We start from the raw sequence: 16917 nt of genomic DNA, 5'->3' as shown, positions 1-16917 counted from the left end.
ATCGAATTTAAGTTGTAAAACGAGGCTTATTTCCTGTTGCAAGTAGGTGGTGCTATCACTACATACAGAAAAACACTTGTTTCTCTTCAGATCCTTTAAATCCTTGACCACTGACACTGACATTATACAGATACAACAACCTTGTGTTTTGATGGCGTGTAATCAAACTTTGAAGCCACGCCACGGTCAGACCGTGTGACGAAAACTCAAAAATCAGTTAGTCTCAATTTAGTTTTAATCGCCACGTTGTTGAGATGACCCTCATCGAATTTGAAGTTGATCTGATGAAAGCTCTAGGAGGAGTTAGTTAAAATACACAACGTGTAAAATGGCCAAAATGGCCACTCAGTCTAAAATTGCCAACCTCCTGTTGCTTTTTCCATAATACTCCTTGAGACTTTTTTGTGCGTCTGGTCATGATACACATGTGTACCGAATTTCGTTGCGGTTGAGCCATTTTGCCACGCCCATTTCAAATTACTCCAGAATACGTACATTTTCACCCATTTTGAATTTTCTGCAAACTTTGGTGAGTTCTCGAGTGAGTCAAAGCCCTCAAAAAGGCAATTCATTTGCCTGAAAAATAATAATCATTACAATTTCAATAGTCGGTGCTCGGGGCCCTAATTATCTGAATATTCAACAAATGAATCAGCTCAACATCAATGTCAATTAAATAAACATATATCAATATAGATTGAACATAATAAGCAGACTGAAGACGTCACATTGGGAAATTGTGAAAGGCATTATCAGAGTATTAGCATATACAGACCGAACGATTAACTGATTTTTTAAATTGATAATCAGGAGGTAATAAAAATAATTACAACCATAGCTACTGGGCCCTTGTTATATGGACTAACTGACCACAGATTTGTGTTAATTTGACTCATTCATTAATGAATCAAAGCGGCTGAACATTTTCCTTCCTCTAGCTAAAAGGAGCCACGGGATGCTTCCATTGCGAAACACAGCAATCATCAAAGTGTAGCACACATAAAATATGTTTTGCTTTATTTTTTTCCTACAATTATCAGGTAAATGATTAATTTTAGGCATTGAGTCAAACTTTATTGGAGGGAACTTGAACGCATCAACTCGTTCTCTCCCAATACTGTAGGTATTTGTGTATGCTGCAGTGTCAGTGATACACTGATGTTATCAGTGAACCTCCACGGGAGAATTCAGCAGTGTGTGTTTGTGCAGTGGCATCTTCAGAATGATCACGGGATAACTTTATTTATTCATTTCTCAGTGAATTGAAATCGCACAGCTCTTCATACACCCTGGGCTTGTGTTTCTGGAAAACAGCGAGCATATGACACAGCATGCGGCAACTCCTGTGATCACTACACCAGCTAATATTCTTAATAAAAGTGTAAAGATATTTTAAGCATGACATAAGAAAAGCAGTATATTTTTAAGGGAGTTGATGGGAGGTTAATTCACAATGATGTGGTTGGAGGAGCATCACACTACTGGTGCTGCATTGCATCTGCAGCAGGTGAGGTGAGAAAGTGAATTATATGGGACTTTTATTATCTAAGAAAGTCCAAAAAAAAGGATGAAAGTATATCTGTAGGATTTTTATACATATGCAAATTCTGTTATTACCAATAAACCAGTTTCAATTAAAAAAGATACACATTTGAAAATACCCCTACATAGAGACTAAATACAGGTTTAAAGACACATGACAAGTCATAGCTCTGCGCCAGAAATAAACCAGACACACAACCCATAGAGAACACTGCCCCCGGTGGTCAGTGACTGTACTTCTCTGTGATAGGGTACCATGTTTCTTTTTCCTTTTTTGGTTATTTTGGATGAGCCTTGAACTGTTTCTCATTTAAGTTCTCTTATGTTCCTAAACAGTACGGTTTTATGCGTGTGTGTCAGCAGATCAGCCACCAAATGATAATTCAAAAGTCTACTGGTCTACCATTGATGATCATGCTTAGAGTAGAATGAAAATGATTAACCACAAAATAGTTGAGCCAGTAATAAGTTTAAAAATAGAAATTACATCATACACTTTATAAATGGAAACATCAACTCAAGTCATAATTCAATCATATGTCACTGGCTAACTTTGAACCAGGCCATACTGTCATTGTTAGAGTTTTGCAAATTATACAGCTTTAAATAGTATAACCTCTGTTTTGTTCTCTGCAGTGGTTATATTCTCTTCTTTATGTCAAATCTTTATAGCAAAAGCAATGTAGCTTTAGGTCTTTATATTAATGTTATTTGAACTGAAATTGTATTGAAATTGCTGTTATAAACTGGGAATGTATGAATATTTAAATGTTGTAGACAGATATTAAAATAAAAACCTTTAGTCCTTGACTGTACAAACCCAACTGTAGGCCTGCCTCTGGTAATATCCTGTCATTGCACACAAACACATAGTATTGGTTTATATCCATATGAACTTTTTGTAAAGGCAAATTACTTTACTCAACTGCTCAACATAAATAATGCATTGATCTGGCTTTGTATTTCATGATCCTTTATCATATGTATTGGATCTTGGTTGTAGTGTAAATCCAATTATTTATCCAATAGAGTCATAACAGAATATAGTAAAACCTTGTACAACATACATAACTGTGCACGCAATAATTTACCTAAAAATGAATATGCGTCTCTAACAACTTCAGATGCACCATGATGGACTCAACTAATCAAGTTTTATTTTCACCTTGGAATGTCATTTAATAAATTATTGCTGCTCTTGTATAGAGACACGTGATTGTCATTGGCAGAAATAATTTGTTGCACAGGGTAATTGTCTTGTTGTTATCTTGCACACACAACAGAGGAAAATATCACCTTATCATTAAGGACCTTCATACATCTCAAATACTTCTAGGATTTAGAGGGAGGAATGGCTTTTCAGTAGAAAATTATCAAAGGAAAGTCTAACCAGGCTCACACCATAATGATAAAAAGAAAATCTTATATGCACAAGATATTTATGGTGTGGGAACAAGTTATTATCTTGCATGAACAAGACAAAATAAATGTCACCTGCAGGGATTTAGTGCCTCTGCACATCTCAAATACTTCAGAGATTTGGATGGAGTAAATGGCTTCTCCGCAGGAACTTATCAAAGGAACTTCTAACCCCCCCTTATGTAAAAAAAAAAAGTTGAGTTCATGAGATTTAATGAGTTGTGGCCATAAGGTCATTATCTTATACAAACAAGATATGTATTATCTTGTGCACACAAGATACAAACAACATGACCTATCAGGACTATAGGGCCCCCCCACACATCTCGAATACTTCAGAGATTTGAAAGGAGAAAATGGCTTCTCAGTGGGAACTTATCGAAGGAACCTCTGACCAGGCTCCCAACATAAGGAAAATTTTTAATTTAGGAGTAGATTTCATGAGATGAAATAAGTTTGGGCCACAAGGTAATTTATCTCGTAAGCACAACATATTAATTGTCTGGGAACAACTTATTATTGCGTGCACACAAGATAAGAAAACAGACCTCCGTTCATCCTAAAACACTTCTGGGTGAATGGACTCTCAGTAGGAATGTATCAAAGGAACCAGGCTTGATTTTTAGGAGATTAAGTAAATTAGGGTCACAGGGTGATCATCTTGCTCGCACAAGATATTTGTTGTATGGGAAAAAGTTATACAAGTTTTAAAAAATATATTTACGTCAGGCCTCCATGCAGGTCAAACACCTTTAGATTTAGGAGTAACTAGCCTCTCTGTAGGAACTTATCAAATGAACTTCTGACCAGGCCCCCACCATAATATAAAAATCAAATTCTAAGCGGTGATCTCATTAGATTAGATAGTTTGGACTCCATGAGCCTTACGGACCTCGGGCCACATTGCTTTCTGTGTTGAACACTGGCTGCGACTGCTCGTCCTCAGCCTCCGTCGTGGAAACTCGTTCATGGAATGAATGAATGATTAAATAATTGCCCGTGTGTCTATACGTGTGCTCCCCGGCATCTTCCCTCAGACAGTTGACTCTTGGCTGAGCTGATAAGTCCCTGTTTACTCCGCCGCCTGCTGCTGCTGCTGCTGAGCGCATTGTGCGGAGTGATCTGATCGGGACTACACCCAGCCGCTGCCTCACTGCCCTCCCTGGCTTTCTTTGCTGCCCCAGCCTTGACGTCGCTGAACGTCGGAGTGTGGCTTTAGATTGGAGACTCTAAATTCGCCTGCAGGTTTCCTCCCGATTCGGCTGCACGTTTTGTTTGTTGGAGAGCCGCCTTCCTCCTCAGCTCTAGGGATCCTTTACAAAAAAACTAACACATAGCATCAGTTTCTTGAACATGTCTTGGCAAAGCTACGTGGAGAACCTGATGGCCGATGGCAGCTGTCAGGATAGCGCCATTGTTGGGTTTACGGACGCCAAATATGTTTGGGCAGCACATGCCGGTGGTACTTTCAACAATATCACGGTAAGAGGGGGTACAACGGGAGGATTGGAGTGGAAGGGTGGTTCTGCTCGGATGTTGTTGTTGTGAACCACCCACGCAGACGCTCAGCAGAATAAACGGCGCTAAAGAAAACCCGTTATCTCGCAGCCTCTAAATGATTAGCATGCTAACAGCGCCGTGCTAGCGAGCGGGGCTAGCAGCTAGCTCATCGGTGGCCCTGGCGCGGCTATTTCCTGCTGAGGAAACGCTGCGGGATTAGACAGCGTGTGGAATCGGAGGAGACCCCCGCTCGTTGTGGCGCGCACGTACCGCGAGGACACAAAAGCTGCGGACGAACGCCCATCGGAAATGTTAGCACGCTGCTAAATGAACCGGGCGCTAATGTGAAAAAGCAGCTAGTAGACGGTGTCTGCTTGGAGGGAGCGTGCATGCTTTTGTGTGCTCGGCCGCTTTGATTAGAAAGCAGTAAGCTGCAGGTTTACCGGCTCACTGTGGTCAGCTTACCACGATCCCGCCTCACTCCGCCTCGCACATATTAATGCACATGTGGTTATTGGGGACATTATGTTTTTAATTCACCGAAAAGGACGCCACTTTGCCTCCGCTCCTTCCTACAGGCTTTTATTATTGTCTGGGCTGTGATACGTGCCTGTAGTCGTGGTGCTGGCATCAATACATTTACAGATTTTCTATTCACAAAGCTCCTCTCCTACCATTCCTATGCAATACTGGCGCTAGGATCGCTAATGTTTGGAATAGAGCTGCAGCTTACACTTGGAATAAAATTAAACAATATTGCAGATCAATGGTGCAAAACATGTGCATACTCCGTTTACTGTCCAGAAGGAGTGAACCAAATGTAAGTTTGGAGGACGTTTGGAATTGTAGCTTAATGAATAGGATTGCAACTAACAATCATTTTTATTATCGTTTACTTCTCACAACTCTGGAGCATATATTAGACGTTTTTTCTTGAAAAATAATTGAAACCAGTAACAATGAAAAGGCCATCATTGTACTATCATTATGTATATTGCATATTGCAAAGACCTTGGACAGATTGCACAATTACACAACTTGTATCTAAGTTGCAAATTTAGGAAAACATCCCTGTATATATTAGTTCTATTTTTATTGTATATAATATTTCAGATTTATCTTATTTACTCGAGATTCTGTTTCTATTCTTATTTTTAGTTCTTAATATATTTCCCCCTCTGCTGCTTTGTCAATTTTTGAATTTCCTCTTCAGGGAATCAATAAAGGTACATCTTATCCCAATTATCATCGCTGCATAGGACAGTAAGGGAAAGCTACTGTAGGTTGCCATTACAGCTTGGCTACCACAATCAAGTTTTTATCTTTTATTTTTTATTTAACACAGACCAAAATACCAACTCATACCTTTCTAAACTAACCAGTGGTACCAAACAAACAAAACAAAACAGAGCCAACCCCAAAAAAGAAAACTAAGGAAAGATGGGGTTCAAATGATAAGCATCTTATACTTTAGAAAAACAAAAGTAGGCTGGTCTCAGTCTCAGATCATTTACACTTACCTTTAATTGTTCAACCTGTTGTCTTCAAGACATGGTTGATAGAAATGAGAGAGCGCCCATGTTCATGTAAATTATTAGATCCAGTTTAGCCATTTTCAGCATAACATTAGTCTTGAATGTGTGGAGCACTGTTTACAAAAGATCATCTATTTGGCAACAGCAAAAGCTACTGGAATCCATTTCTTTACTGAGGTTATTTGTTTAACTTTTATAACTTGACTTTTCAGGTAACTAATGTCTTCTCTGCGGAACATTCAGGTGTTTTTTTTTTTTAGATTAATTATTTTTTAAAGATTTTTTTGGGCCTTTATTGATAGGACACCATAAGCGTGAAATTAGGAGAGACGTGCAGCAAAGGGCCGGGTTGGAACCGAGCCTGTGGCCGCTGCAGCAGGACTCAAGCCTGCGAATTCTCACAGATCTCCTCTATTTACAGTCATTTATATACTCAATAATATTGTCATGTAACTGAAGGCCTATTTATTTAAAAATCTGTCTGACGTTTCCGCGATCCTGTGGTTTTGTGTGTTTTTCAGTCTCAAGAAATTGACATCCTTATCGGTAAGGACAGGGAGACCTTTTACACCAGCGGTCTCACTCTGGGCTCAAAGAAATGTTCAGTCCTCAGAGACAGCCTCCATGAGGATGGGGACTGGACAATGGACATCAGGACAAAGAGCCACGGAGGAGAGCCTACATACAATGTCTCTGTGGGAAAAGCTGGAAAAGGTAAGAGTCTGGTTCCTAAATGCTTTACTTCAGCTATTAGAATGCCCCCTTCATAGTTTAAGATCTGATATTGTTTATGTTGTGAAAGTGTCACGTCGGTATCAGAGCTTCTTCCATAAAGTTTTGTGACTTGAAGAAGTGCTGACTGAATATCACAGGCCCATTTGACCAAATTTGCAACATTTCTTCTGTTGCTTTTTGCCAAACTTGTGAGCTATGCATGAGCAAGACTCATAAATGTATCTGTTATATAGTTGTAACAATCATTTGTAAATGTGATGTCTGCAAATATCTTTCTATTGAGTTTGATCTACGGTCCAGATTTAAAGGACAGGGAAAAGCATCAAATTTTACATTCTGCATGCATATTTGCATGCAGAATGTAATATTTTTGTTTGAGAAATTACTTGGAAAATGTATTACAATAATTATTATTGTTTATTTATATCAAATTATTGTGCACTGATTTTAAAAATAGTTTTGGTGACATTTTTTAAAGCTTTAAAAAATGTCAAGCATTTATATGAAATTTTGATGCTTTTCTTTGTTGTGCATGAATAGCTTAGGGATTCTTGACTGCTGATCGGACAAAATGAAGGATGGATGCACACGGCATTTTCACTGTTTTTAGTAGGGAATGTAGATTAATCAATCATGAAGATTATTATAGTTGCAGCCCTATTGCTGAAAAATTATTTTTACAGCTATGTATGCAAGCTCATAAGTGGCTTTGTGAAATGGGCCTTAGTCCCAGGAACATAAATCTTACAGATGCAGACATCTGAAGATGAAATATGTTAATTTACCTAATGGTCGGATTTTTATTATAAACCTCATGTAAGCCATGGTATTGCCGACTCTGTCCGTTTGCCTTTGTGGTCCTCACTGTCTGACATTGCTCCAGTGTTTCTCACGTATTCACAATATTTATCTGGCTCTGACATCTAAAACGTTTGATAATTGGCTACAATCAAGCATTATGTATTCACAAACAATTTTTGTGTATACATTTTCCCACAGCTATAACAAATCTGACACTGTTTTAATCAACTCAACCTCCATCATGGTATCAGGGGGAAATGACCTGAGTTTGCTGCCTAATTCTAAGTGGGAAACACAGAGTGCAATCAATTGCATCAAACTCTTTCCTTTCATTTTCCAAACATTACTCCTTTTTCTGTTTTCTTTTTTTCCTCCTCACCTGTCACCCTCCTGCTGTGCATGTTGATCTTTTTGGTGGAATATGTTACTAAAGTAAATTCGTACCAAACGTGCAGTGAGATGCTTCAGTCTCTATCAGTCTCTATACACAGCTGTGAGCTGCACCTTTAGTCTCTTGCATGTATCTTTATAGTCATGTCCTGATTTAGCAGAATGAGCCAGGGCCTGTTTGAGAGCTGAACCCCCAACAACAAATTTACTTTGCAAATTCAGGACCAGGATTCTGTTGGGAAATTAAGTTATTTACTCAAGATTATTTCCCATTTACGAAAGACTTTTTCAAGTTTTGAACACTGAATCATTTGCTGTCCAAGCTGCAGCATCTCATTGTGTCTGTTGGTAACGTGTACAGTTGCAAAGAGAAGCATGCAGACAGTTGGCACTGTATGACACACAGTTAAATATCCCTGCACTACACACTCCTGGTGATGATCCTTCTTACTTGGAATGCCTTTACCCTTTTTACTTTTTTTTTAACTGTCCCTTTTTTCTATCTCTTCTCTTTCAGTTTTGGTTCTTGTAATGGGAAAAGAAGGGGTCCATGGAGGCGGATTGAATAAGAAGGCTTACTCAATGGCAAAATACTTGAGGGATTCAGGGTTTTAATGTTTTCGAGCTCACTTAGATAAAAATGAGGGACAAAAAAGAAGAGAAAATAAATAATTGCCGTTAAGATTTCTCCTGCAAGCAGTCAAATGTCTTGGAAACTTTTAATAGCAATGAAGAGTGGTAAGATGCTGTGTCACCTTTGTCCCCCCTCCCCCCCTGCATCCTGTAGGGGGGGGGGGAGACTCTTCAATTTTGCTCATTTCTCTTTTTTTCCCTGTGTGCTCCAGTATTGGTTTTTGTCATGGGAAAGGAGGCGGTCCATGGTGGAATTCTTAACATGAAAGCACATGCAATGGCTGAGTACCTGAGGAAGTCTGGATATTAAGCAACCTCTCCACCCATCCATCAACTTAGCAGCCCACTCCCACTCAACCGCATTGTGTCGACAATACTCCGGGAATTTGATGGCATACAAAGTTACTTCCTCCGCAGTCTACTTTTATATACTCCCCACACTTTTCTTTCTTTTCTTTTCTTTTCTTTTTTTTTATAGGAAAAAAAAAGAACCCTACCCCCACTTTAACATTGTACTTCTCATGTTCTTGGCACGGCAGTAATGGCATGCTCTTGCAAAAAAATGATTGCAAAGTATAATAAAAGTGTTAAATTTGAATTTGCCTTGTGTAACATTCACTTACCAACTGGCTTATATTCCAAGGGGAAGTACATATGTAATGGTGCATAGTTTTTATTTTTTGCACATTACTAAAATATGCCATTTTTTCCATCAGCATGTGGGCATTTAAAAGTTGCATGCATACCCCTCTGTAGCATTCAGATCCCAGCCCTATCTTCTCTCTGTCCCAGCGTAATATTCCAGCCAAAACCATCTTCTCATCTGCCTCTTCATCTTCAAGTCTTCACAGCCTCCGCTAAAGAAACAACAAAATTTCCTCTGACAAAGTCCTGTATGTGTGTACCTACTCGCCACCATCAGGCGCAGCTTCCTTTACCCTCCATCACATGCTTTCGCTGTTGTACCTGAATGTGGTCTTAAAAGTTAATGGTGTGGTGTTGGGCTGTTATTTGAGTGAAGTGTATAAGGTCAGCATTGCTGAGGTCTCAAAGATAATGTCAAGACGCTTCCACACATCCTGGAGTATCAGTGGACATTCCACCTCGGTGACAGCTCCGACATTTGTCAGTCAGCTCCTGCTCTTTGTAAATTTCGCTGTAAATCACTACACACACTCATGTCAGTTTTTTTTTTTTCTTCCCCTCCCCTTCGGACCAATTGTCAGTTTAAGAGGATTATCAGAATTGCTTCATCTTTTCTCTGATGAATGATTGTTGGCATCACCTGTTGACTGTAAATCATTGACGACTTCAGATGACTGTATTTACTGCTTCTTTAGACTTCAACACTACTTAAAACGTCTCATCACTAATTGATTTGTTGCTAACATGTCCATTAACCAATGAAACAACAATGTCATTTTACTACAGTGTGAATGCATTTTGACTGTAAAACAAGGCTGTTGGGCTCCAGCACCTTGGAATTATTTGCCTTGTGCTTTAGTCATCAAAGGTGTATTCACAAAATGTCATAGTATGGTACTTAGAATATATTTAAAAGAAAAAAAAATGCTGTGTACACTAAACATATTGAAAATGGTGTTGGTTGGAATAAGAGCATTTGTAAGTTGTCTTGTGAAAATTTTCTGAGAATAACCGTGTATTCTGTGCCATAAAAATCGATCTGATCTGTTGCTACTATGAGTTGGATTTTTAACTGCTGCCCCGGCAAGAAGTAACTTTTAATGGCACTTTCCTAAGGGATGTTTTGTCATCAGTAATCTCCAGACTTTGTGGAATATGTACAGAATTAAACGACAGAAAAAAAAAATGTTTGCAATTTTTGTCTTTTTGTTTCTGAGAGGAAATTCCTTCTGCCACAAAATCTGCTATTTTAAATGCCATGAATTGATGAGATGTCTTGTTTACAGACAGATCAAATAAAAGTTATTCCAACCAGAGGTAATGCCATTATGTCCTGTCTGTTGCTTCTTCAGTACAAATGTGTATATAGACTAATTCTTTAATGTCAATGGATGAAGTCAGTTATTTTATTCAATTGTGTGAATCACTGTCTAATAGATTCTATTATTCCTGAATGGAATAGTCAGGGGAATCAAGATTTAGCGCCCTGCGGTTCTGACTGTTAATGGAGAAATAAAAAAGGTTTTAAATAATATTTGGCTGCACAGCATGAGCTTCTGATAACTAGCCCACCAGTGGGTTGCTGCTACTTGATGAATTTGAAATCCATACCACAGTGAAGTTAGTCTCTGATTACTCTATGTAAGAAAATGCAAAAGATAGATACCTAAATGATTTTGATGGAAATGCTGGCATCCAGTATATTATATGACAAGTTGCCAAAAAAAGCAGCACACATAGACAAACATAATCTAAGTATGTATGTATGATCACAAAAACATTTTATAAAGCAGTTGGGCAAACTGGTGCCAGCAGCCAGGGGGAAGTCACCGCTTTTTCTCATTTCGATTTTTCATAGAACCCAAACCAGGTTCAGATTAAAAACCATAACACCCAAACTTGTCAAATCTGGACAATATTGTCCCAGAGAAGCTAAAGTTGTTTCAGTGCTTTTTCCACTTTGGCACTAAATCTGTGTTGTCGATGTGTTTTTTTGTACTGTAGTACTGTAAATTAAAGGTAGGTGTCACAGTGTGTTCACAGTATGTGTACATCTATCATCCTGTTAGGCCTGAAGAAGAACCATAGACACCATGAGCATGTGTATCGTTAGCTATGACCCATGCCAGTTGTTTTGAGATATTGAAGGCATTTCTCATAGTCGTGTGTAGAATATAATACATTCATCTTACAAGTGCTGGATTAGCAAACACATCAGGGTCATATAAACCGGATTAGAATGCCATGAAATGTTAGGTGCATTTCTCTAACGCTATTCTGAGTGCTAGCCTGTAGCCTGCTAAGCCCCGCCCCTACCAGCTCAACTGGTAACACCTGCTGTAGTTGGGTATTTGATTGGTGTAATTAGGACCAGGCCTCATGTGTCCAGTCTTTAAAAGTGAGTGAGCACAGAAAAGCTGAGTATTCACCTCAGACCTGTGCATAATTCCTTTCTATTGTTTCTGATGGCGTGGAGTGTGGGCAGTAAAAGTTTACTATGTCTAGGACTTTTTGTGGTTGCTAGTTCATTTTGCAGTTGTAGCCCCCTGACGAGGCTTAAGGCACTGGATAAATCAAAAGAAAACTCGATGATTAGCCGAGGAAGTGGTCTGCACCATGGACGACTCCTCATTGGGCAAAACTCTCTGCAAGGTGCAAAAGTTAAAGCAATCGGTACCTCAATGGAACTCCTGGATTTAGATGCTGATTACCAAGCTGATATTGGTATGTTTTAAGTTCTGCATATAATTCTGTATAAAATGTACCTGTCATGACTTTTAATTGATTGTAACCTTGCAAACTTTTAATTCAATTAATGTGTGCGAAATTGTGAAAACATTTAGATAACAGCATTATTATTTATAGGTTGGGCAGAGCCCAAACAAGCTAAAGGACAAGGTGACGACTCGTCAAGCCCAAAGCCAGGCGAGGCAGTGGTGGATCAACTTCTTAAACTGGAACCGAAGGTTGAATGTACAGGAGACTCCATGAAGCTTCAAATCCAGGGTGCTGCCTCTACCCCTGGATCTCTATTCTTTGTGGACCGAGGTAAATGTTTGGTTTAATTGTGGTCATATATTTACAGCCATCATTGATTCCATTACTATATATATTTTTTCCTCTTCTGTCTATAATCTCCCAGGAAGCAACCTGTCTCCACTGCCCCTGTCCAAGTTGCCTCAAAGCTGTGGTTACACAATCCAGTCAACAAGGAGAGATTTTGTCTTGGTTGCACCCTATGATGGCTGCTTTGTTGCTCATGAGGTGAGGTACTTTCCAAAAGCACTTTACTCACTTGAACTTTAAAAATTTGCCCGTGTCTAACTTCTTATAAATTTCAGGAGGACTGCTATGTTCTCCCCTTGCGTTGGTGCGGGTTACCGGTGAGGATGTCATGTCCTTTGATGAGACCTTCTGCACCTAACCCTCCAATGGTCACCTGCCACTCTGAGGGCATGGTTGTGAAAACCGATTGGATGATCTCTGTTGCTAAAATTAAAGTAAACTGTAAGCTGTTTTTACTTTTGTGTATTTAACATAATATCTAAAGTTCAGTCCATGCCTAAAATGTCTGTTGCATTGCATGATAGATTTGTCAATTGTGTAACTTTTTTTTACAATGGCTACATTTAGTTGTACTTGACCCCTTGTAGTGTGTGTGCACTTGCTTTCTGCCATCAAATTACATGGCATATGTGCTTTTCTTGCTTTCAAACAGCAAATTTCCTTTGTTCTGTGTGCTTAAATAACTGCCATAGCTTCCTCAATGTTCTAATTTTCCAAATTGGCTTCAGCTCCACAATTCAAAGTCAGCAGCTTTTTGTTTATCATATCTACGGCATAGAAACAATAGGCACACATGATTGTACCTGGCTTACATCAATCCTAAGCAGAATTGTAAACCAGAAACTTGATTAACTTGGATGGAAGGTGACTTTTAAAACTTTGCGTGTCTGACTAATTTTACCTTGCAGTGAATGATGTCTGGGAGCCTCTGATGAGGGCCTCAGCCAAATGTGGGTTCAGCATAGTTGTACATCCTGATGGTGTTGTCATCTCTGTTCCCTATGCACCCTGCCTGAAGAAAAAGGTACAGTCAAATTTGTTTTCCAGAAAATGCAATTGCAAATACATTTGAACTGCGTTTGTAACCAACTTGTTATTTTTAAGGATGGTCTGTACACCCTGGAACTCTATGGAGATGGAGAAACCAAAATTTCCTGTCCATCACTGTCAGCAACTGAACCTGAACCCACAAAAAGCCCACCAAAGTATCCAGAACTGCAAACTGAAGTGCCAAGCAAAGGGGTACATCCCATGACCCCATCTCATAATTCTGGTTCACCTCCTGATCAAACTTTTGCTCAGAACCCAGAGGTACCATACTATCCTTCGTACCCACATTACTTCTACCCTTATCCAGATCTTAAACCTGTAACTACTGCGCAGCCACTGTCATCTCCTTTAAGCAAGACAACTGAAGTGCAATCCAAACAAACTGCCCCTGAAGGACAAATGCCCCAGAAATTCCAGCCTTTTTATGTCTGGCCATCTCAACCTGAACAAGTGCCTGTTGAAAAAGAGACTCCAGTAGACTCTTCAGCCACCCAACGACCTAATGAAAAAGTGGAAAACCCTTTTTATCATTATCCACACAATTTTCAACACCCTAACTTCATTCCTGTACAGATGCCTGAAAACCCTGCTACGCAGTCACCAGTAACTAAACCACCGCCAGGTAAATTCCCTGAATATGTCCTTCCAAATTACTACCCATCTGGACCTACTCAGAAACCTCAAGAACCCACTTCAAGCAAACCTGAGAACCAAGAATACAAACCACAACCGGTACCCCCAGTTTCTCAGGAACCTCAGGGACAAATATACCAGCCGTTCTACCCAAACCCATTTTACACTCCCTTATGGCCTCAAGGCCCTTACCAGCCACAGATGCCAACCCCTACACTGGCTCCAAAGGGCCAAGTAAACCCTGATACGCAGTCACCAGTAACTAAACCCCCGCCAGGTAAATTCCCTGAATATGTCCTTCCAAATTACTACCCATCTGGACCTACTCAGAAACCTCAAGAACCCACTTCAAGCAAACCTGAGAACCAAGAATACAAACCACAACCGGTACCCCCAGTTTCTCAGGAACCTCAGGGACAAATATACCAGCCGTTCTACCCAAACCCATTTTACACTCCCTTATGGCCTCAAGGCCCTTACCAGCCACAGATGCCAGCCCCTACACTGGCTCCAAAGGGCCAAGTAAACCCTGATACGCAGTCACCAGTAACTAAACCACCGCCAGGTAAATTCCCTGAATATGTCCTTCCAAATTACTACCCATCTGGACCTACTCAGAAACTTCAAGAACCCACTTCAAGCAAACCTGAGAACCAAGAATACAAACCACAACCGGTACCCCCAGTTTCTCAGGAACCTCAGGGACAAATATACCCGCCGTTCTACCCAAACCCATTTTACACTCCCTTATGGCCTCAAGGCCCTTACCAGCCACAGATGCCAGCCCCTACACTGGCTCCAAAGGGCCAAGTAAACCCTGATACGCAGTCACCAGTAACTAAACCACCGCCAGGTAAATTCCCTGAATATGTCCTTCCAAATTACTACCCATCTGGACCTACTCAGAAACTTCAAGAACCCACTTCAAGCAAACCTGAGAACCAAGAATACAAACCACAACCGGTACCCCCAGTTTCTCAGGGACCTCAGGGACAAATATACCCGCCGTTCTACCCAAACCCATTTTACACTCCCTTATGGCCTCAAGGCCCTTACCAGCCACAGATGCCAGCCCCTACACTGGCTCCAAAGGGCCAAGTAAACCCTGCTACGCAGTCACCAGTAACTAAACCACCGCCAGGTAAATTCCCTGAATATGTCCTTCCAAATTACTACCCATCTGGACCTACTCAGAAACTTCAAGAACCCACTTCAAGCAAACCTGAGAACCAAGAATACAAACCACAACCGGTACCCCCAGTTTCTCAGGAACCTCAGGGACAAATATACCAGCCGTTCTACCCAAACCCATTTTACACTCCCTTATGGCCTCAAGGCCCTTACCAGCCACAGATGCCAGCCCCTACACTGGCTCCAAAGGGCCAAGTAAACCCTGGGACATCAAACCCCCAAATCCCTGGGAAATTGTCACCCAGTAAACCACCTTCAGCTCCACAGAGCAAAGTGCCATCACAACCTGAAGCTCCTGCAGGCGAAGTACAACAGCAGCTCTATCCCTACTTCTACCAACCAGAGCCTGAAAAACAACCAGATGAGAAGCCACAACCATCTCAGGAACCAGGTGCTAAACCAGCTGTCAACCCTCCAGAAGGCAATGTGTATTACCCTTTTAACCCTTATTACCCCCAGCAGCCTCAGCAGATAACGTTACCCCCTACTACCTCCACACAGAGACCACAACCTAACAAAGGACCTAGTAATGGTGGTAATGTCCACCAAGGTCCACAACCAGGCTCTCCATATATGCCCCCTTTCTACTGCCCTCAATTCTGCCCATCTGGCATTTCTAATTGCTGTCCACAAATTGCTTTTCATCAACACATGCATCATTTTGTTCCAGCTGGACTTGGCAGTGAAAATGCTCCTCTAGTCTATCCAGTAATGCCATATCTCTCTTCATTGGGATATTCTGGGATTGATAGGGGCTTGGCTGATCCCTCTCCAGAGCAAACAGTGTCAACAACTGCCACCTCTGCAACCGCTTTACAACAGGCCCTTCCACCTCAGAATGAACAGCTGCCATATCTCCTGCCACCAGATGGTGTCAGTATACCTATAAATCAGATGCCAACCTACCCTTATTTTGTACCCAATCTATATCTACAACAAAATTTACCACAAAGCCAGTCAGCAGTTAATTACAATGCACCCTCTAGACCCCAGGCTCCTGGTAATTGGCAAGGAAATCCACATTATATACAGTCACAACTGAGTCAACTACAGCTTTTGGCAAACCAGCAAAGGGTGCCCAGAGCCACGGAACTAAAACCATCTAATGTGAAAACCAGTGATTCTGAAGAGCCAATGCAAGCTAAAGTCAAAAGTGTAGCTGATCGTTTTCTTGTCCCTAACCCCATGCTTCAAGATGCCCGAGCACCTATTGCAAACTCCTCACAACAATTTCTTGGTGCCTTAAAGAAATCTACCAATGCTCAATCAAAGAGTTATGTGCTGCTACAGCAGGGCCCACCAGGTAGGGAGCGCAACAGTAACACTGAAGATCTGCTTGCTGACACAACCCTCCAGTCACAAAATCTTAAACCCCATCATCGGAATTTAAATCCCCTACAGGATAACCCCCCATTTGTCTCTGCAATGGATGGCTCTCATTTTGCACCATTGCCCAAGGACTCTTTCAATACAGCGCATATAAATCCTGAATTATTAGAAAAAATTTGGAAACTCAGGCGACCCCTCGGCTACAACCAAAGGATTCCAGCCCATGCTCCTGGAGAGGAATTTCAAGGATGGCACTCAGCAGCTGACCAAAGGTGCGTTGATTATTTTGATTTCTTTAACTTCTTAAACCAGTCTTTTTTTTTATTATTTTTTTTTAAATCTAATAAACTTGTCTCCTTACAGGACTGGAACTATGCGCCCAGAGAGGTGAAGAACATCAGAACTAGAAACTAGTTGCATTCAATTTGAATAAATGATTAAAACAGTA

General features: G+C 40.6%; 2 protein-coding genes across 4 annotated transcripts; both read left to right on the top strand.

The window, feature by feature from the left end:
- Positions 1-4079: 4079 nt before the first annotated feature.
- On the top strand, positions 4080-10516 carry LOC118117777 (profilin-2). 2 transcript variants are annotated; one of them, XM_035170318.2, is made up of 3 exons: positions 4080-4443; positions 6518-6710; positions 8768-10516. In XM_035170318.2, exons 1-3 carry the CDS (start codon positions 4315-4317, stop codon positions 8863-8865), a joined length of 420 nt encoding a protein of 139 aa, XP_035026209.2. In that variant the 5' UTR covers positions 4080-4314; the 3' UTR covers positions 8866-10516. The 2 variants fall into 2 exon arrangements, with proteins under 2 accessions (XP_035026209.2, XP_035026208.2); XM_035170317.2 differs by lacking the exon at positions 8768-10516 and adding an exon at positions 8440-8570 and having other exon boundaries at positions 4082-4443.
- A 1095-nt stretch (positions 10517-11611) lies between these two features.
- Positions 11612-16917, top strand: LOC118117215 (proline-rich protein 36). 2 transcript variants are annotated; one of them, XM_035169274.1, is made up of 8 exons: positions 11612-11924; positions 12066-12248; positions 12343-12464; positions 12542-12707; positions 13175-13290; positions 13371-13938; positions 14227-16741; positions 16833-16917. In XM_035169274.1, the coding sequence occupies exons 1-8, from the start codon at positions 11666-11668 to the stop codon at positions 16858-16860; spliced, it is 3957 nt and encodes a 1318-aa protein (XP_035025165.1). In that variant the 5' UTR covers positions 11612-11665; the 3' UTR covers positions 16861-16917. The 2 variants fall into 2 exon arrangements, with proteins under 2 accessions (XP_035025165.1, XP_035025164.1); XM_035169273.1 differs by having other exon boundaries at positions 13371-16741.

This window comes from Hippoglossus stenolepis, chromosome 11 (assembly GCF_022539355.2).
Source record: "Hippoglossus stenolepis isolate QCI-W04-F060 chromosome 11, HSTE1.2, whole genome shotgun sequence".
Lineage (NCBI taxonomy): Eukaryota > Metazoa > Chordata > Actinopteri > Pleuronectiformes > Pleuronectidae > Hippoglossus > Hippoglossus stenolepis.
This window is presented reverse-complemented; position numbering and strand designations above follow the sequence as displayed.

Bases quoted from the DNA above. Each gene is read 5' to 3' on its own strand.
- LOC118117215 (XM_035169273.1), top strand. From the start codon at position 11,666: ATGGCGTGGAGTGTGGGCAGTAAAAGTTTACTATGTCTAGGACTTTTT. The intron at 11,925-12,065 runs GTATGTTTTAAG...TATTATTTATAG, and splicing joins TGATTACCAAGCTGATATTG to GTTGGGCAGAGCCCAAACAA. The intron at 13,291-13,370 runs GTACAGTCAAAT...GTTATTTTTAAG, and splicing joins CACCCTGCCTGAAGAAAAAG to GATGGTCTGTACACCCTGGA.
- LOC118117777 (XM_035170318.2), top strand. From the start codon at position 4,315: ATGTCTTGGCAAAGCTACGTGGAGAACCTGATGGCCGATGGCAGCTGT. The intron at 4,444-6,517 runs GTAAGAGGGGGT...TGTGTTTTTCAG, and splicing joins GTACTTTCAACAATATCACG to TCTCAAGAAATTGACATCCT. The intron at 6,711-8,767 runs GTAAGAGTCTGG...TGTGTGCTCCAG, and splicing joins TGTGGGAAAAGCTGGAAAAG to TATTGGTTTTTGTCATGGGA.